Raw genomic sequence first — 22,659 nt, forward strand, 5'->3', positions numbered from 1 at the left:
ATACATGTCGGAAGGCAGCAAGTTTACTGCGTTTAACGGTGATCAACTGCAAACTTCAATTTATGGAAAACGACCAAGAATGCAAGACGGGCAGTTGATGCAGCTGTAAAATATTCCGGTTTTACATATACCTGTGCAAAATTAGAAAGAACCATTTGTATATTTACCATATACATGTACTACATGTAATGGATAAACTACTTTTGTAAAAAAAGAACATTTGTTAATATCATCATATTCCTCGAAAATAATAAAATGTAATATATGATATATCACTTACTCGGGTTGATAACTCACCGTATCCACCTGAAAATAGGTCGATAATTGTATAATAACAAACACGCAATTAACAAAGGTATAACAGTGATCCATTGCTCATTTTTGTGAATCAAGTTTAATAAGAATGATGTATTTATTAAAATGATATGTTGTCATCTAATCTATTCAAATTTTGTCGAACATAGAAGGCCGAACTGGAAAGTTAATACTATTTGATTTCGTTCAAGAAAATATTAAATACAAGAATCCTTCTTATCACTATGGTATAGTTTTATAGTAATTGTTATGTTAAATGGTTTTTTTATGCCTGGTTAAAGGATGGAACTTCAGTCAAGCTTTCCGTTAGGAAATAGCTTCAGGCCAGACAGCACTTTCTTGACGTCTGGCTTCTTCTACATAAAATAAACTTCACCAACGCTAAGAAATCTGGTATGACAGCCAATGATATAATACTTCCAATGATCGCTACCCCAGAAACTCCCATGACAGTCGAGGATGTTCGCCCATCATAAACACTGATTTTCTGCCTTTTATATGAAGACAGCGCTGATTTTTGGACCATCAATTCCTGTTTTAGCGCTTCAATCATACAAGATCGATCTCCCTCAGAGCATGTTTCATTTACGTAAACATATTTACAACGGCATTTGCAACTGGTTATAGTCGGTTTGAATGACACTGATGAGTTGTTTCTATCCGAGGTCTCATCCCTTGTTACTGTTGTAGTTATTTCCGAAGACGTATGCGGTCCAAGGGCATTTGCCGAGGAATGTTGTAGTTCGGAGGTTATTTCTGAAGATCTGCCTGAGAAAGCCTCCAGTTGAGTTGTGAGTTCAAACGTTGATTCTGTAGATCCAGTGGTGAAGGATACTGGTATTTTTGCCGAGGACCGTAGCTGATCTGTTGTAATTGCAGATGTAAGAATGGTCGCCATCATGGAGGTCGTAGTTTGGGCAGCTATAGCAGTCGTTGTTTTTATGGTGGACGATGTTAAATCCATTGTAGTTGATTCTGCAAATATAAACCCTTTGATATCAGCGATAGCATATTCCATAGCATGAAAAGAAATAATGTAGACCATACGAAATCGTCTATTAGATCGCCATAATAGCATGAAACATGTAGTACCTGTATTTGTTTAAACTTTAGACGTAAAGGGATTGGGACGACTGTCGGCTGCCAGAACAATGATCGTGTGATGGGCTGAGGTGTTAAGGTTGATGCCTTTCAGAGTAGGTTATGGGATGAATCCATGTACATCTTCCTCTCAGGAGTTCTACGATTGCAGGGAGATGCAACACAAATATACCACAGAACTAAACTTGCATACATCATACACCGCCACATATTTCACACATGGAGGTCTGTCCTTCTATGACACTGACTTTTAAAAGAACGTTAATCCAATAAAGCAAACAGAAGCATCTTCTTCTTATGTTAAGTTTACTTAAATGCTCAGTAATTTAAAGATATATTTAAACTGACTATTGTTTGTTTGATTGATTAAATTAACATTCAATGAACAGATCTAGACATGAAAGTAAGCCCCTCCATGTATGCAGTGTGCTGCGTGAATGGAGTACGAGGTGTGTATATTTTGGGAGACTGTTGTGTAATTATGTTGTTCTTTTGTATAGTGGAACCTTTGTCCTTTTTACAGTACTATGTCACAGAGGCATGCTGCCAAAGACACCAAACAACACACCCCACCCGGTCACATATACTGGCAATTGACGAACCAGTCGTCCCATTCACTTTATGCTGAGCGCTAATTATGAGTCTGAGCTGCCACTTTTATAGACTTTGGTGTGTTTCGGCCAGGGAACAGAACCCATATCTTTCAACCAAAGGATAATTTCCTAAATTTAATCGCTTTTGTAATAGGGCAGCAAGTATAATTATTACGCCATACCTACAGGGCACACACTGTTTTTTATTAGTACATTTAAGTAATAAACCGAACGAATCCAAAGCATATTTTTTCTGTTATCAAGTTTATTTCAATGCTCGGCGATAGAGAAATATATTTGAAAATTGGCTAATGTCAACGATTCACCCAAGCATTATATGTTGGTCCATTGCCAATAGTTAGTATATCCATCAGTTATTGATGTTGTTTAAAATCTTAGCTGATTTTTGTTATTAATTACCTTCAGTACAAGTGTAGTTGACCTCCAGATACTTGTGTGTGCCCGGACATGGATCGTGGTATAATCCATTGGAAGGTAACAATTCGCATGTGGTTTTCCCATGGCATATGAACCAAATATGTCCTTGGACATCTTTACCACATCCGACTGAAGACATTTTTTCATGTGTACAAGTCATCTGATCGAACCGTCCATATCTAGCACTATTTATTATTATCCCATTGGTACACGTTAGTGTATAACTGCTTTCTTCGCAGACATTCACAACCTTAGATGCTGAAATTGTAAAAAATATATTTATTAAATCATAATATCAAAATGCATTATCGTATAACTGTTAACAGAATTAAAAGCCACGCGATGATCTTGTTTACAGATATCATAATATTGTTATTGAAAACCTTTAAAGCATTCTAGCTCTCTCCTGCACATCATGGTAGTATTTATTCATTTTAAAATGCAGTATTCAATACGCGAAAATAGAAAATATGAATTATTATTCAAATAATGGTCTCTCCTATATTTATCCGTATACTTCTTACTGTAATACCAGCAAATATCATTACAGGGTGGTATATTTGTATTATGTTATATGTGTGTCGAGATACTTAAGGATTAACTTGAATAGATTTTTTATGTTATGGAGATATAACACAAAAATCTGAGTGTACTCTAAATAAACCGCGAAGCGGTTTATGATGAGAGTACACTCAGATTTTTGTGTTATATCTCCATAACATAAAAAATCTATTCAAATTAATCCTTATAATTCAATTTACTAAAGATAATCTCTTCAACATTTAAAATTCATTTTGGGACTATTTTGTCTATGAAATCATTACGCCGTCATCTCAGCCAATCAGAAGCAACGTTATAAACGGCGACGCCATTTTTTCCTTTATGGGCTGATAAAGTAAATTTTTAAGCCAATGAAAATGCTCGTAACAAGCAAAATTGAATTATTCTGGAATATTCGTGTTGTCTATTTCTGTCTTTTTGATAACGTTTTCTCACTGAAACATGTCTACAAATACACCAATTAGCACATCCCACCCGGATGAATATAAATGATACCCCAGGATTTTTGAACTAAACGGTCTGATGATGTAGGAAAAGTTATAGCGATACAACATGAATAATAATCCGTACATACGCTGATAACTGGCGTATGTATTATGGTATTTGAACACAAAACAATATAACACGATTGACAGATTCCACCTGAACGTATGTTATAATTAAGGTTTAAGACCAAACAAAAAGATGACTTGGAGAAAACTTGATACCATCTTTAAACTTACTTAAAATTAAGTCCGAACCCAAATGTATTTGTATGTGTATGTATATGAGAGTTTACTTGAGTAATATATTGTTTAAACTATTCGACTTCCAAGATGTTCCGCTGCCGACAAAGCATTAAGAATAGTTACCAGTTTGTCCAAATTTTACTTTCAATCACGACTATGTATGTATCATAACAACAAAAATATATAAGATGTAATTATATTTTGATTTTGTTGTCCGCGCAATCTGTTCCTCATTTCATACAGGGCATAGTTAAATCGATTGTTATCATAATTCAATTACATAATTATGTAATTGATTAATTTCTTTTTTTAGTAAAATAAGAAGCTCAAAATATTGATGGTAATACAACTGTAAATAAGTGTAAAATAAGTAATTCGTTGCTGTGGAAATTACTAATTTTGTTACTGTTTTGAAATTACCATTCGTAATTCAAATACTAAAAATTCAAATTTTCTGCAGCAAACATGTTATTTCAAAATAACATTTATTGTAGAAGTCTAATCATAATTGTATTGTATACTTATATTTCCTTGACACCTACGGTGATAATACTGTTTGGTGAAATGTAAAACACTAATGTCGCCTGAGGTTGTATTTCATGGCTACAATTTTTGTAATTTTCTTTAAAGACTTGGCTGGTTTTTCTACAAAACATGTAAACCACGGGAGTTGCGTTGAAAATATCACGTAATTGTTCTGTATGCAGAATTGACTTGCAGTAACAGTTTTCTTAAAGCTTATTTCAAAATTCGGGTTATCATAGTTGTAAAATTTCAATAACACGTCAAGATATTGGAGAGTCTTATAATATCTTGATGTTGCATTATAAACTGATCTTTACGTTTTGAACTGTTAATATGATGTGTCGTTATTGGATGACGGTGTTTTGATTCTGATCTGAACTGTTAATAAAATGTGTCTTTTTTTGAATGACAGCGTCATGATTACTTTCAGAGCTGTTAATATAATTTGACTTTATTGGATAACGACGTCGTGATTACGTTCTGAACAGTTAATATGATGTGTCGTTATTGGATGACGGCACCATTATTCCAAGGATGACGGCGCCATGATTACGTTCTGAGTTGTTAATAAAATGTGTCTTTCTACCACAATAAGCGGTGTTATTCAACTCTCAGGACATTGAATAAACACTGCAACTGTTCATTCTTTGTTTGTTTGTTTGTTTGATTTATTAACGTCCTATTAACAGCTATGGTCATGTAAGGACGGCCTCCCATGTATGCGGTGTGTTGCGTGTATGTTGTGCGAGGTGAGTGTACTGGAAGACTGCGGTATGTTCGTGGACGACTGGTTCGCCCGTTGTCAGTATAATGTGACCGGGTGGGGTGTGTTGCTTGGTGTCTTCGGCGGCATGCTTCAGTGATATAGCACTATAAAAAGGGCAACAGTTCCACTATACAAGAAAACTGTTCATTCACAATTTGTTTATACCACACGTGGTATAAACTATGTACGCATTCTTATTGGCTGACATGGTGAACTTTGACCGAACTACATGTACTTGTTTCTCCGTGTCATATCATTATTGTCAACGTCATCAATAATCAGATGACGTCATGCAATGTTCTGATCGTCGCTTGACGTCAAAACTGCTGTTGCAAAGCGTATGCGTCGAGGTTGTTGTGTCAAAATAAATTGACCTTTAGGACTAAAAATGCATCTTGAAGGACAATAATTTGACTGATTAGTTTCGTAGATTTAACGTGTAGGAAACGAACTTGATCTTGATGGTAATGGCTTGATGATTATCTGGCGGGAAATAGACGATGCCGTGTCGTGCGAATGCTTTTACATGAATACATGTAGTCTGACATTGAGTTTTACTTTCTGGAAGCACCTATGATTATTTGAACTGAATATAACGTTAAATTTTATTTAAAGATGCTCCACCGCTGCCAAATGGTATTTTTTCACTATCAAAAACAAGAGCATACGATTTAGTATTTTTCTTCAGTTACAAAAGTTACTTACATTTACTTTACACCATTACCGCCATTGAAAAGTTAGAGCTTCTAATTTTACTTCAAGTTCAAAATACGAAAAATAATTAATTGCATCCCGAAGAAATTCTGTGGCACTTTATCCTATATGGAATGAAGTAATGATTGCGCATGCACCAAAGGCGAAATAAATTATTTTATATTTTTTGTGTGTGTTAATTAGACATATATATATACACGATTTAATATCATTTATGCTCTGTCGGCGGTGGAGCATCTTTAACCCTAAAGATGGTCACAATTAGAAAAAAATGATACCGATGGATTATCTATCTAACGATGACTTTTGAATACTAATTAGTGTCTTTTTGCTGATGAAATAATATTACTACACCTTATTTGCATATTTCGGTAAATACACGTTACCGTACCCCTGCCTTATTTATATCGGTTAAATCGAATATGATTGTGGTAGAAACAGGTCACACTACTCGTGGTTGTTATATAGTGAATTTTTTCCTCACTCGAAACTTATTTCTTTTAAAAGTTACAAAAGACACTCGCTAAAGCTCGTATCTTTTGTTACTTTTAAAAAATAACTCACTCGTGTGGAATAAATTCATGTTCAACAACCACTCATTGTGTAACCTCTATTTATTGGCTGACGGCGTCTTGATTCTATTCTGAAATGTTAATGTGATGTGTCGTTATTGGATGACGGCGTCATGAATACGTTCAGAACTGTTAATATGATGTGTCATTATTCGTTGACGGCTCCATGATTTCGTTCTGACCTGAAATGTCTTCTGAAGTTTTAAAATGATGTATTGTTATTGAATAACTGTGCCATTATTTCGTTCTGAAGTGTCAATATGACGACGGCGCCTGATGTTTCGTTATTGGGCGACGGCGCCATGATTATGTTTTGAGTTGTTAATTATATGTGTCGTTATTGGATTGCTGTGTTATGATAACGTTCTGTACTGTCTATATTAAGTGATATTATTGGATGATTACGGCATGATTACGCTCTTAACTGTTAATGTTAACATCATTATTACGTTCACAACATGGCCCTGCAGGTAGGGCGTTAGAATTGTACCTGTTGCCCCTATTGCATGATCGTAAAAGGCGACTAAACTTAGGATCTTATCTTTTCTTTGCTTCCTAACTGACTTTATTTTTCCTAATGCCTCCCTTGGCACCGCCTCACGTTCGGCTTTGGCTTGAGCGTTCGCCCCTGTGAGGAAGGCTCTGGGTTCTGTCCCCTGGTCGAGACACACCAAAGTCTATAAAAGTGGTAGCTTCTGCTCCTGCTTAGCGCTCAGCAAACGGGGAGTGGGACGACTGGTTCGCCCGTTGTCAGTATAATGTGACCGGGTGTGGTGTGTTGCTTGGTGTCTTCGGCGGCATGTTTCAGTGATATAGCACTATAAAAAGGGCAATAGTTCCACTATACAAGAAGACACAACATGAATATACCGCAGTCTCCCAAAACAAGCACAACACCCACGCAACACACCGCATACATGGGAGGCCGTCCTTACATGACCATAGCTGTTAATAGGACGTAAATAAATCAAACAAACAAACACACGTTCACAACAGATTTTAATAAAAATATATCTTAGACATGTTGGCACCGATCACTTTGTTTACAATGATAATATAAGTAACACACTTTGTTTATTGAGGATAGTTTACATATTAAGCCAAAAGCTTATCTACCAAATGGTGACACAACACCCATATACCGTAGTCCTCCAAAACATTCACCTCGGACTTCACACAAGCTACACACCGCATACATGGGAGGCCGTCCTTACGTAACTCTGGCTCTTAATAGATAAATCAATCAAAACAAAGTCCTTTGTCACCTGAGTTAAAAATTATGTGTGGCCATTAAATATTGAAAGCATTTACAACATGAGCCAGACAGATGCAAAGTTGCAGTAGTGTGAACAGTTCGTCAAATATGAATGTCGCAAATGCACCATGAATAGTATATGGATAAGCCGATATTTTCGTCTGACAAAATTTATATGCAATTATCATAAGTACTTCAAAGTTTTTTGAGTTTCGCATGAATGAATAGTTCGTCAAAGATAACTGATGTTAATGCGCTATGAATAATACATGATGATTCAATTTATAGGTTTGACGAAGTTAATATCTATTTTGCTATAGCTACTTCAAAATATACAGTTGTTTTCATTTCAAAGCTTTTAATTGAATATACCATTATCTGCTACTATCTAGTACTGTTGTATCTCGTGGAATACAATAACATCCTTTCATATATGTATGTGGATATGACGGATAGGGATACTTTACCAGAGGGACACAAAATGTTGCAAAAGCCACGGGTGTTACATTTTGTGACCCCGAGGATAGAATTTCCCTAAATATACACTATGAACGAATAAGTGTTCACAAATACCTCGACATTTTATAGCAATTTTACAACTATGAAACTCCGTCGTTTTGGAATAAGTTTTAAAAGAATCGTGACTGTAGGTCAATTATCCATACATAATACTTGCGTCATAATCCCGTAATTAACGAAAATTCCTTCCTTTGCGTTTTTAATAGAAAAACTAGCTTAGTTTTTTAGCACATCATCATCAGATGGTGGGCTATTCAAATCGCTTTTCGTCCGTGGTCCGTCCGTTAACATTTCTTGTTACCGCTATTTCTCAAAAAGGGCTGAAGGGATCTTTCTCAAATTTCATATGTAGGTTCTCCTAGGACCCCTGTTGCACATAATCTATTTTGGGACCAATCAGTCAACAAGATGGCCGCCAGGCAGCCATGTTGGATTTTGATAGTTAGAGTTTGTTACCGCTATTTCTTAGAACGCACAGAAGATATCTGTCTTAAATTTCATATGTAGGTTCCCCTAAGGTCCTAGTTATGCACATTGCATTTTGGGACCGATCGGTCAACAAGATGGCCGACTGGCCGCCATCTTGGATTTTGGTCGTTGAAGTTTGTTACCACTATTTCTCAGAAGGATTTGAAAGGATCTTTATCAAATTCCACATGTATGTTCCACTAGGGCCCTAGTTGTGCATATTACATTTTGGGACTAATCGGTCAACAAGATGGCCGCCAGGCTGACTTCTTGGATTTTGATAGTTTAAGTTTGTTACCAATATTTCTCAAAAAGTACTGAAGGGATATGTATCAAATTTCATATGTAGGTTCCCTAGGGCCCTTGTTTTGCAAATTGCATTTTGTAACTGATCGGTCAACAAGATGACAAGCAGCCATCTTGGATTTTGATAGTTACCACTATTTCTCAGAAATTACTAAAGGTCATACGTAGCTTCCCTATTGGTCCCAAAATGCAATATGTACAACTAGGACCCTAGTTGTGCATACTGCCTTTTCTGACTGATCTATGATCGGTCAATAAGATGGCCAACCGGCCGCCATCTTCGATTTCATCATTGAAGTTTATTTCCGTTGTTTCTCAGAAGCAACTGAGTACTGAAGCGACTAGTCTCAAATTTTATATGTAGTATGTTTGAAAAAGTTTGAAAATATCCCTCTTTCTACTGTCAGACATAGATCATTCTTTAGTGGGCGCCAAGATCCCTCTGGGATCTCTTGTTAAAACTAATTATTATTATTATTACGACAAAATAGTTAATTTGTGGACATTGTGACGTCACGAGGCTTTATTGCATTGACAGCGATGTGATACATCCTCAGTCGACATCGGTGAATTCCATGAGACCAGCCATTTTACATCCGTATATATGAGAGAACACCATGTCGTTTGAGGCTACATGGCTACCCATACGACAACCTCGTGACGTCACTGCATCCACGAAACTTGTTACAGCCGTAAAAGTCGGAGATCAGCAAAATCAAAATAGTCCATTACAGCCGTAAAAGTCGGAGATCAGCAAAATCAAAATAGTCCATGCATAGCCTATCCTGAACCTTTATCAAAAGTGTACCTTAAGCTATAGAATATATTAAATATATGTTACTGTCATTGAACCCTGTCTGTGAACGACGAAAAAACTATACCACTATAGCGAGTGTACATTGTACTGAATGAAGTGACGCATCACAATAGTCGCGTGACACACACCCTTAGGTGGCGATGATGGGCTGAACTTTAAGTAGACGGAGTTCAAATTGATTGAAGTCTCATTTGGTGAAGATCAAACTCTAGCTGAACGTTGTGGCTAAATTTCTAAACCGCGCCTACCTTTAGCGGCTATAAAAACACATTTCTAGCACATCTTCATAAAAACGTCTACTACCACTGGAAAGAATGATAATTTTCCTTTCAAAATCATCCTACACATACAAAGTCCCGTCACTAAGAATTACCAGCCCCATTCGTAAAAAATAGTTTTCTAGATTTTTGACAATCACCTAATAAAAATTCATAGTGTCTCCTGCTCGTAGAATAGGCACGAGGAGGCTAAAACTAGGATTAAACGTATTGATCATAAACCTTACTGATAATATATTTCATGTGTAATTCAACTTATCTGCATGTAGAATGGAGGGTTTGAAATCAACTTGATTTCATTTACCTAAAACATAAATATTTTTATCAATTTTGTAGCTTAAAAGTTTCCATTTTTTCAAGTAAATGTTCGCTACTTATCCGACTTTAGATATTATTTAATAAAGTTATAAATTATTTTCAAAACCTAACGATATCTAATTCACCTAGATTTTAAAATTATGTTGTAATTTATATTGTCGTTGAAATTAAATTAAATTGATTTTATGTATAGATCATGAGTTCTCTGACCTTCCCGAATTCATGTTGTCGATAATGAAAAACTAAGTCGGGTACTGATTAATAAAGAAAATAACACCAACGATAATTTCATCAATCTAAGAATATTGTAATTGTTCACGTTGACATATCACTGATGCATGTATACATATGAATGCCATCTTCGGTACAAACACCAAATTGCAACATCCAAACCCACGTGCCCTTCAAGCCATATTTGGCCCCGCCCACCTTGTAAACGAACCATCCAATGAGAAAACGTTTTGATTCTCGACGCCGCGGAGTATTTGTCTTTGATCATGTATTACACTTTCGGCGTTCAGTGATATGGTTCAAAGGCAGTAACAGTATTATATTTTAAATTGTGTACTTGTTGACCAACTACATATCTAAGCGTTATTCTATGAATAATGGTCTTTATTCTCTGATTTTATTGGATTTTTTTATAGTTTTCCGCTTTATAATTCACAATAAAAGTGAGGATGATCTGATATTAAATTAATCGACAATTCTGCCCTTACAGTTAGTTATATGTGACGAAACTAGCCCAACATATCAACATGACATTTTGTTGTCAGTAATGAATTTGAAATCGTAAATGCTGATTAATAAATCTGAAAATCATTCCAAAGCACAGATAAAAATGTAAGTGTAAGTAGTTACACAGGTTTTACAATGTAAAATATCCTTTTATGTGCCTTATGTGGATATAGACAAAATTATATCTGCAAAAGGCTAATAACACTACCTATGTGAAATGGAAATATAGACCACAACTTTTCTTCATTCTTTGATCCTATGTACTCATTTCACTGCACCTTATGCGTTAACATCATGATTGTGGCAGTACTGCCAAAATTCAATTGAAGCTCGTATGTGTCTATGTAAAATTAAAAATAATGCATTGTAAGTATTGTGATAATCAATATCTCGAAACTCTTTTTATTAACACATAAAAATCTCTTCTTGATTCGTTGAGATGATTTTAAGATATTGCAGTATTTACAACTGCATTTTGTACAAATCGCATGCTCTCTCCGATTTTGGTAAAATACCAACTGTTACACGTGCATAGGTGTACTTCATTGTACAGCTAAGAGTTAAATAACGCTTTATCATTATAAGGAATAATGTGAGGCTAGAAAAGGCAAAGGCTTGTTGAGATCTAAAACTTTAAATTCTTAAGATCTATGTATTTAAGACATCAAAACCCGAAAAAAGGACGAAAATGATAATTGATAGTAACAACATCAAGTAAAACGCCATCCCCTCAATCGGTTCAGATACGGATACGTTTATCGATTGGGATTCGTGTTAAGTATGTAGTGGTTATTTTCACTAGAAATGTATATTAAACGCATATGACTTTCTAACGCATACAAATTCTCTATCAACTTCATTTATAAACAGTTGTTCAATGTTTAACAGGTCAACATCGATTCATAAGTGTATGTCGCCTCAATGGTCCCCTATCTTTCCGAAACAACAAGAGAGAGAAAAAATTATAAATATAGATAGCAACCTAACAATATATATACCAGTGGCCTAAGATAAGGCAACCACACCAATAAGATAAGGCAACCGCACCAAATAAACGCAAAAATGCAAGCGAAATCTTAATAAACAGTGAGAATTCTTTTCACAATTTTGTCGTCTACCGAAATGATAGCCATGACCAGCGCGGTAATCAGGACGGGTGGGAAACAGAAGACGACGTGCGTTATGAAAACTAATAATTAATTTATTTTTATTAAATTGTTGAGAGGGTGATTGATAAATGTAGAATCAACAGTTAACTAGTTTCGACATTTTCGACTCTACAAAATTTTCCATTTTGTTTTACATTTTAAAACCGTTTCGAAGCTTTTAAAAATGCTCCACCGCTGACGAATAGTGTCTTTTCTCTATCAAATATACAAGCAGACGTATTTGTTTTAAACTACAAAATTTACTTTATAAAAAGTTCTTTACACCATCGAAAAGTTTGAGCCCCTTATTTTACCTCAAGATAAAAATATTAAAAAACATGGTAATATGCCCTAGATAAAGTGAAAAAAGCAAAACAAAGTATTTTATATGTATTTTTTTTGTTAAGACACACATAAACATCAGTTATTATTCAATTTACGGGTATCGCATATGCTCGGTCGGCGGTGAAGCATTTTAAATTATCGATTTACATAAGACCCTAGATAGTTGTATAATAAGAACTGTCAATCTACATTTAAGTAGTCTATACTGTCAAAAAGGTATAGTTTGTATAAAACATAACGTACCTCCACAGAATTCGACAAGACATTGTCCAATCAGCAGAAGTAGTATCAACAGTGACGTATTCATCATCCTTTGTTTTGAAAAGTTCATGTCCATCCCGATTTCTGTATAAGTTAAGTGTAATTACAACTTCTGAATCAATATTATCCAAATTTCAGTAGTATTCCAACTTCAATATTACCAGAATTTCAGTATTATTTCAACTTCAGTATTATCAGAATTTCAGTACCATTCCAACTTCAGTATTATCCCGAAATCAGCATTATTTCAACTTTAATATTATTCCAATTACCGTATTATCATTTCATCTTAGTTCGTTTATCTGTCATAGCCTTGTGTTGTCTACTTTATATTATAAATGCTTATATATCAAATCCTTGATGCTAATACAGCAGGTGAACACGCTTCAATAAGCATGATTTAATTATTTAAACAACCAAGTGCGTTCGATAGAAATACACATATCATCATACCTTCTGTGTTAGAGATGTGTTTTTTTGTTTTATCAAAACATCGATTGAAGCTTAAAGTCGGTTCGATGTCTGATTTTCACTTTATCCGTTTTATATCACCAAGGTTTGAAAGTATGTTTCAATGATATAAAATGAAATAACAGCGGAATATAAGAACATTTACTCCGTGCTGCAGATGATGGGAAAATAAGAACAATTACTCAGTGATCCAGCTAAAAAAAAAATAAGATCAATTGATCAGTGCTACAGATAAAGGGAAAATAAGAACAAGAACTCGGTGTTCCAGATAATTTTTGGAGGGTTGGGTAATTGTACTTGAACTTTCTAAAAGTAAGGGGTATAACTCAGACTTCAGTTCGAGCCAATGTGGTTAAAAGTATAAAGTAATTTAATTGTTCAAATATCTATCGGAAACAAGCACAGCTGATTCAGACTGGATGTTTTTTTTTATAATTTTGATGTTTCTCCCGATATTATTTCTGGATGCAAGCGCTCAAAATAATTAGGTTGCGTAATGCAAATAATGTTAGGGGTAACAGTACACGGTCATACCATTTTTAGGAGTGAATAACCAATTTTAATTAGTACTTTACCAGTGTACTTTAACTGGATCACTGCTTAATGAAGATTGAAGCAATATATTCATATATATTTTTATATGATTATTGACTAAATAACTATCTGTTCAAAGTGTTTATATGCAATGCGATGCACTTTGATATCTCAATTTTGCAATTATTGCACAAATTGTCATCGTCTCGGTGTCGACTGCGAAAATACTTTGATATTGTTTCATATTAACATTTTATGTGCATGTTTGGTGTACAGTGGAACTTGGTGTTGATACGAACTCGGATAATTCGACAAACCTGCTTAATGCGAAGTACTTTGACGGTCCCTGCCGAATTCCCTCTTAATCTATGTTTAAAGAACTCGGATAATTCGAATTCAAAAACTCGGAAGAACTCGGATAATGCGAAGTAAATTTTGGGTCCGAATGACAAAAATCATACATAAAGTGTTCTTATAACTCGAAATTAGATTTTTTGACAACGGGATCGCCGAAAATGTCGATTTCTTTTTCATAAATCTGCCGTCATTTCAAAATATATCTCTAGGTTTTCTTGTTATAATTTTGAAACTACCATTGTCGATTTTGACATCTCTCTTGTTCACATCGTTTTATGACATGTAACTAGCCTATATATAGCAAGTAAAGAGATAGTCAGTAGACATAAGAACTCGCTAAAATTGAACACTCGGATAACTCTAAGTTTTATCTCGGTCCCTTCGATTTCGTAATAACAGAGTTCCACTGTATCAGATTAAAAGGGTCATTTGTGTCTCCTTTACAACAGGAATGTACCGTAGCCTCCCAAAACATAGGACATCCACCACACACAGGAGGCCGTCCTTATATGACCACCGATTACTTCAACCTTTTATTTCTTAACATAACTACTTCAAACACACGACACATGACAGAACCTTGTCATTCTCATACGGTGGACATTTCAATGAGCCACATCTTGTTCGCACAGCGTAGAAAAGTTTTCCGTTATCATCTGTATTTGCGCCCCCAACAACAGTCTGTGGATTCTCGTCTACACACACATATTGTGTAGCAGCAGCGTGATCATGATATCCAGACGATAAGTATCCGTGGTATGCTTCCGTCCATCCGGGGTAGCACGTGGTGCGCGCGGGGATCATAACTGTGGTAGAATGACTTGATTGACGGCATACGGCACATGGAACTTCCCTTTTTTGTCAGGAACATTGTAGACTACGGTATCTTCATACTCGGCACCATACATAAACCCGCCACTATGCGCAGGTCTACCTGCTTTAAGTCCCCAAGAGGGATCTTTAGGAAGACACACAAAATCTACCGCGGCTCCTTTGTGAGAGTAGTGAGATCCGCCGACGTAACCTTAAGATAAATAGGCATGACTGTAAATTATAAAAAAGACCATTAACTTCGTTATATCTCATTATACAGTTAGAAAGTCGTTCATATAATTAATTAGTATCAACCGTTGTACCATTTTGCTGCAGCATAGTATCTATACAAGGCACTACGATATCTGCTTCATTAAAAGTGCGAATGTCGATTCCACTCTGTATATCAAAACTAATGCGTGCAATTTATCATCAGCTTTCAAAACAAACATTTAAATAGTTTTGAAACTTGTATACTAAAATTCAATAAATGATAAATGAGAACAAAATGATAATTAATTTTGATAAAATTAATGTGTCTGTTTCCATTAGCGTTAACATTAAGATACGTTTTGCATCAACACCCGATCGCAAAGAGACACAACAATAACGTATCTAAACCAAATGAACAGATTAAATGCGAAAGTGGCCATCCGTAACGAATGCTTATAGAACGTGAGGTGATACTACAGGTATAAGACTTTTCCATATGTGGTTATGAAGGGTAGGGATATTCTAACTGAGGGTCAAACAATGTTGTAATACCCGAAGTTTGAATATGCTATTCTTCATATCCATCTACATACTTTTCTCTCATACCTAGACGTCTTTACTATAATTTTACCATTATGATATTCCGCCATTTTGAATAAAGATCGAACAAATCCACGACTACAAATATATATTCTCCATACATGAAACCTTTCATATGTTAAACATACTTTCCATTGTTTGTGGTTTTTTTAGTAAACCCAGTCTAGTTTATGAAAATAACGTTTAAATCATACCGAGAAGATAGTACATTTGGTGACATAGTAAAGTCACGAGATTGTATTGAATGGGCAGCCATGTACAGATGTAATACAGTCTCAACCGACATGAGTGTATTACATCAGATCAACCAGTATCACACCCGTAGGTATGAGAGAAAAAATGTTTTATTATTACCTGTCTACGGTGGCTGGGAAAGGCAATATTTATTGCGTGTGAACGCATTAATATTGTGTGTACACAATAATTTATCCTTGAGTAATTGACAGTTAATTGTCAGACTATTGTGTTCACGCACAATAATTATTGCGTTCACACGCAATCGCTTTGCGTTTATTTTTCATGTCCTTTTCCAGCCACCGTACATGTCGGCTAATTTTTGAGATAATTTTCCTGTAAAGAGTAAAAAACTTACCATGAAGTGCGGACTATTTTCAAAGCCGGTATATTTTCAAGATACATTTGACAGCAATAGTTCAAAGGCTTACATGTACTTTCGATTCCGGCTTAGTTTTGAGATTTTAGGGTATTATCCAAATTATAGGATAACTAGGAATATTAAGGATCGATTGTACATTAAATTTCAAAGACGTATATAACATATATAGCTCTTGGCACTCTTAGAAATTCTCGATTTATTTTGAATATATATAATTATTTTTATGAAATGATATTGTTTCAAACCCAGTGAAAATTTTATGAGTGACGTTTTGTCTACTCGTGTGAGCCTACGCCCTACCTGCAAAGTAGCAGATGATAAAGTATGATAATTACCAGAATAAACCAAGTCTGTAGTATTTCCAGGGCAGTCCTCCCGTCCCCAACGAATGTAGGTGGTGGCCCTTTCAGCTGAATGACAGTGAAATAAAAACAACAGGAATTGTAAAATGATATCAAAATAAGTATTTCCTTACATCCTTATACTTGCTAAGCCCAATACGATTACACATTGTCTATTTTGTTAGGTTATCTGACCCAAAGGGTCATTCAAATGACTTCTTTCTCAATAACCGAAAGACCCAAGAAACTGATATTGGGCCTGTAGCATGCTGCTGGGATGAAGGACTACCAAGTTGAAATAAATGACATTGACTTTCATTCATGGTCAATACCTAAGAGACAAAGATACCTGATATTGGGCCAGCAGCATACTAGGATGATGGGCTACCAAGTTTGTTCAAGTGAATGACCTTTAACTACATTTAAGGCAAGTCATCAAATATTTCAGAAACTCACACCAAGGAGTTCCTTGTATCGCCTTAATTGTTACAGTATACTGTGACTATAATATTTTGTGTCAACATTTAGATGACCGTTAAGGCTCATGCAATTTGTTAGCAATCAAATCTCCCTGATCCTCTCAATACCCATATAAAAACTCATTTGTTTATAATGGCCCGACGACAAGCAGTATCATTTAGGGTCAAACTTTAAATTGAAAAAAAAAAAAAAAAAAAAAAAAAAACAATGTTTCTATTTTAAAACATTCTTTAAAGTGAAAAGTACGCAAAGGTGTTCTAAAATATCTTCTTTGTTTTTAAGTCGTTTAAATTTTGACAATTTTGGTTATGTTTTGTTACTTTTTTGTCTATGAATCTAAAAAAGGCCACCTTAAGTTCTTTTGTTCAAGGATGCGCTCTATGGTTTCTTAAACAATAACTTTGCACCAAACCAAATAGTCCAAATTGTCAAAATTTCCACATTTTCATAATTTATGCATATATTGAGTGGTTACCATACATGTGACAACTGAAGCTGCAATATACAATTTAATTAGGGATGTACTAAATATGTCAAATCCAAAAAAATAAATAATTAATAACAGTTTTGAAAATTGGTGGCAAAAAAGGGGCCAGTCTGTTCACAATACTTTGATACAAGATACCCTAGGTCATATGTTTGTCGAATTTCATATAAAACATATGGTCCTCGATCAAATTTTCTTATTTTTGCAAGCATAACCTTACCCTCTTTTGATTTTGTGCTAAGATTGGTCATATGACTAATTTTAATACAAACCACACAAACACCATTCTACAACAGTTCGTTTGTTTTTGTAGTACTACATTATGCTTTAAATCTGTTTATCATTACGACCCTCTCCATATTTCTGCTTCATAAAGAGATTTGTTCAAACTCTTTTAGAATTCGTATATCATTTTCAGCAACAAACGTTACATAGTAAGTAGATATCACCTATTTTAAACGTGTTCCTTTTCTTTGGTTCAATTATAACATGCAGGCAATGCTCATCTTTTAAATAAATATCCAAATTTAATGTCACAATGTTGCAGAAGCAGTTCTGGATTTCGAAAAAAAACTTTGCATTTTCCTGTTAAGCTTCATACGATTTTACAAACGCAACGTAATATATTTATTGTGCAATACATTACCAATGCCATATAGCTGCAACTGTGTGCCATATTATATTTCTTTAATGGTGTTTTTTTGCGCATCCAAGCTCGATTTATCTATTGACATCGTATTAGCGACTCCATTGATTAAGATTATCTACTCTGGTCATAAGTGATATTTTGATACATTACTTGTACATGTATATGATAGATTTGTCATGGGTGAAGTGAGTGAAATGATACGCTTATGATAGTTTTATATTCATGTATTTACATAGTTCAACATATATAATATCAAAACAGTAACTGTATACAATGTGTAGCTTACAGATCTTTGTATAATTCCTTTCCATAGAGGATCTGACAACATTCCATAAGGGGCCATGTTCCGATGACCTTTTTCATTGATCTATCTTATAAATACATCTTATAAATGTACCTCCACATTTTTGACAAGGACGAATTGATTCTAAAGAAAATGTAGTGCTTGTATTCATCACGGCCAAATAAGTTCCATTGGGAGAACTTAATAATAACCACAACATGAATGAACCGCAGTCTCCCAAAACACGCACCACGTACTTCACACATGAAAGGTCGTACATCAATGACCTTAACTGTTATTTAAACAAACAAATTATCACATGATGAATCTAAATTTATAATTACAATAAGTAAAACAGTATTAATGTGAAAGTTTGGTAAAACCTTTGGTGGCAGCCCACACTAATATATAGGCGTGTTCGTATAGACGTTTTGCAATGTCTTTCCTGAAAATACGGATTGTGCCAGGTTGTTGTGTACAGACATTCTCGAACCGCCTGAATAGCGAGCTGATACAACTGTATCTATGCATGTCATGAAGCGTCACGATCAGTAGGTAGTACGCGTACACTATAGAGTCGACAAACACCCAGCCTTCGTAATGTGTACCATTTACAGTTTTTGGTCGCCCCATCTCATCCTGTAGATCCGGCGGGATCAGACGCTTGTCACAGGGACTGAACACTATTTCAGACACACGAAATCCTTTCTTGTTCTGAGTGAGGTAGATGCACTCGACTCCCTCGATTTTAACGATGTCTTTTACACAAGGCTGTCCCTGTGTACAAACCTGGAATTCTCCACTTGACTCCAGAGACTTGATGACCAGCCACAGGAGAGGTATACAATAACAAAGACGTCTTCTGTAATAAAAGTATGTCGCTAATTTGATTCGGGCAACATGTCCGTTTCCTCGAAGCTTTTCGATTTGCTTTCTATGCCAGGTGTAGAGAGGTTTGTTTGGAAGTCCCATTTCTAAACATACCGATATAGACGAAAACGTTAAAGAATCTAAAATCGAATCATTGTATTTTTCATTGATAACATGCCAGTCCACAAAACCAAAGCGACATAGTTTGTAGGTATCTGACTTTATATTTGATGTTACTATGGAGTCGTATAATGCTCCAATCATCTCTGTCACCCTTTCTGCAAACAGATGGTGACGTAAACACTCATATTGTTCTGCGTTGCCATGGAAACAATATGGACTGGTTAAGTGAACATTCAACGGAAGGCACTGATATACAACCCCGGCTCCTTCTGCGATGATATCGTCAATAATCCTAAGTGTATCATGGTAAACGTTTTCGTCGTCTAACTTTCCTTCCAGCAAATTAGCGTGAGTTAGAAAATAGTTCGGACAGTTTTTATTTACAACAAAACTTCGTAATTTAATTAAGGAATGCAGGAAGCACTCTGCTAAGTTCGCGGGTCCCCAGAACTGCTTCTCTTTTTCCTCTGACATCCAGAACATCACAGTTTTCATATGGTATGAACTTAAGGTTTCCTTCAATTTCGGTTGTATAAGCCATTTCAAGACCAATCTTAACATTACATAACATTTCATTTGGATGTGATTGAATGTCTTTGTAAGTAAATATTCTGTTCTGTTCAAAGAAAGACGCCATTCTAACGGTCGCGTTTCACTGAACGGATGGCCAACGCATACAACAAGGCATCCTAAATTCTTCGTAGATTCTATTATATGTTTTGGAGGCCAGCCTTGCGCCCGTGATCTATGAAACCACTCATCATAATCCGTTGGTAGATATGAACAATGGAATGCCTTCACATTGTCAAATGAATTTAAGATTTCATTAACGTTTACAACTGTCTGAAGAGCTGGACCATGGATTTCAAAATCAGTCGTGTTGGAAACGGAGGTTTCTTTAAAGACGTTGCTTATGTATGTACCGCCTCTAAATGACGTGCAACACGGCATCACGATTTGTTTTATATATGCCGAGTCAGGATTACTACTTAAGAGCTTAAGATAATAGTATCCCGGATAAGAAGTCCTTTCTAATCGAAACACTGGTAAATGTTCGTTTAAATTGCTGTCAAATAAAGATAAGCATCTTTCCCTCTGAACTGTAGTATCGGTTGTCAAAATTGCCGGCAAAACACCTACTACGTCAAAATCTGACTCCGTATCTGAAATAGGACATAACGCGTCCCGTTTACTTCCTGACCAAAACGCTAGCATTCTGTCGCCCATACAAGTGTGTAAATCTATTTCAGAATCATAAAGCATTCTTCTCCGAAACTCTGTAAATGTTTTAGATACTCCATATGCATCCAGTACGTTGTTCATTTGAATGCATAGCTGATCTGGACATCCGGCCATTTTACGCTAACCGATCTGTAAAACATTTAAAGTATTTTAATTATTTAAAGAATACAAACAATGGGATATCACAATGTCAATATGTAAACATGGATAATTTAAACTTATTTCTCAACATAACGTCCTAAACGTCGAGATATGAGAGAAAATGACTCATGTATTATTATGTGGATAGGGATATTCTACCCTCAGTATCACAAAATGTAAAACTATCGGGAAACCTCAGGTTTTGCTACATTTTGTGACCATCTCGTACAAACCATTAATATGTTTCATATCCACATATAAAAGAGTCTTTTAATACTATTCAGTAACGTAACATCACATTTATCACATGTAGACTTGATTCTAGGCAGGTAAATGTAAATCGATATACCGCTGTGTCCGATATTATAATGTAAACATGAATATGGGTTGAATGATTAGCGATTCCCAAGTTTGTCAACATCTGACCTTTGACAAATGATAAACCCCTTTATATTTATTCTGACTTATTCAATAAAATACGGCGGTCATGATGTATACCTATTTTGTTAAATACAATTACAGCGCATTGAACTCTTTCCCTCACAGGTAAATGTAACATCGATCGACCGCCATGTAAACACGGAGTGATTGTCGGCTACACTACCGTCTGCTGTTATAGTGAAGATACTCTAGTATTACCATCTTCTCATTCACATTTTAAGGATAATGAAATTGAATACATACTTACCTAACTATAATCTCAAGTATTTGAGATGCAGCTGGACAAAGAGGTCTACCATCAGATCGTGGCTGGCACATTCGATTAAGGTCATCGCTTTACTTTAAACCATCCACCCCTGATCATTGATAATGGACTGTTCTAATCGTGATTAAAAGGCGAGTCTAAATGTGTTTTCAGGGGTGAATGGGTTAAGCCGAGTACCTACACACATGATATATACACATACACAATATTCTCTCACACACTTTGTATACTGTCATTGTATTGTGGAAGGTGGCGTTTTATGCATTGTACATCTTTTGTATAGCATGCATTTGTCGATTTCTCGTTAACGTTTAATAATAAAGATTAAAATGACTGTGTTGTAAACAGAGAGGGTCGGTGTGGTTTGTACATCGTGTTAAGGACTATCGCACGACACTTACACTAATATGGAGGCTATAAAACTAAATTTAACAAACAAGCAATTAACTGCACGGTATGCTCTCATATTTTTCTCACTTTGTTACAAATACATATACATGAAAATTGTATAAACGTTAAAATTCAACAATTATGAATAAAGGTTAAAACAATTAAAACAAAAATCTAACTTGTCGGTGTTAGGAATTGTTTTAAATTCATCACAGTAATGCATATTTGTAAACAAAACACTTCCATATATGTTCAATGATCATGTGGTTACACGTATTTACCGAATTTTTTTTACATTTTCGCCTGTACTAGCTACATGCTAGTTAGACACTGTCGGTAATCATGTGGTTTGAAGTGGCGATTCCACGAACAGACAAAATGTCTGCCATGCAGAAAACCGAGGCGCCTCGGGAGAAACGAGACGGTAAGCTTCCGAACTCAATGGGTCTTATGTATCAAAATATGGCCTGCAGGTAGGGCGTTAGAATTGTACCTGCTGCCCCTATTGCATGATCGTAAAAGGCGACTAAATTTAGGATCTTATCTTTTCTCTTCTTCCTAACTGACTTTATCTTTC

General features: G+C 35.4%; 2 protein-coding genes and 1 pseudogene across 2 annotated transcripts; all 3 read right to left on the bottom strand.

Annotated features, from left to right (window-relative positions):
- Positions 1-178: 178 nt before the first annotated feature.
- Positions 179-12,885, bottom strand: LOC138310999 (uncharacterized). Its single transcript, XM_069252413.1, has 3 exons — positions 12,749-12,885; positions 2,430-2,705; positions 179-1,290 (listed from the first exon to the last, which is right to left on the bottom strand). The coding sequence occupies exons 1-3, from the start codon at positions 12,840-12,842 to the stop codon at positions 635-637; spliced, it is 1,026 nt and encodes a 341-aa protein (XP_069108514.1). The 5' UTR covers positions 12,843-12,885; the 3' UTR covers positions 179-634.
- A 1,771-nt stretch (positions 12,886-14,656) lies between these two features.
- Positions 14,657-17,929, bottom strand: LOC138310024 (short-chain collagen C4-like; annotated as a pseudogene).
- A 674-nt stretch (positions 17,930-18,603) lies between these two features.
- On the bottom strand, positions 18,604-21,781 carry LOC138311072 (uncharacterized). The gene is made up of 2 exons (XM_069252510.1): positions 21,675-21,781; positions 18,604-20,974 (listed from the first exon to the last, which is right to left on the bottom strand). Exon 2 carries the CDS (start codon positions 20,957-20,959, stop codon positions 18,971-18,973), a length of 1,989 nt encoding a protein of 662 aa, XP_069108611.1. The 5' UTR covers positions 20,960-20,974; positions 21,675-21,781; the 3' UTR covers positions 18,604-18,970.
- Between the last annotated feature and the right edge of the window lie 878 nt (positions 21,782-22,659).

This window comes from Argopecten irradians, chromosome 16, assembly GCF_041381155.1.
Source record: "Argopecten irradians isolate NY chromosome 16, Ai_NY, whole genome shotgun sequence".
In the NCBI taxonomy this organism is placed as follows: Eukaryota; Metazoa; Mollusca; class Bivalvia; order Pectinida; family Pectinidae; genus Argopecten; species Argopecten irradians.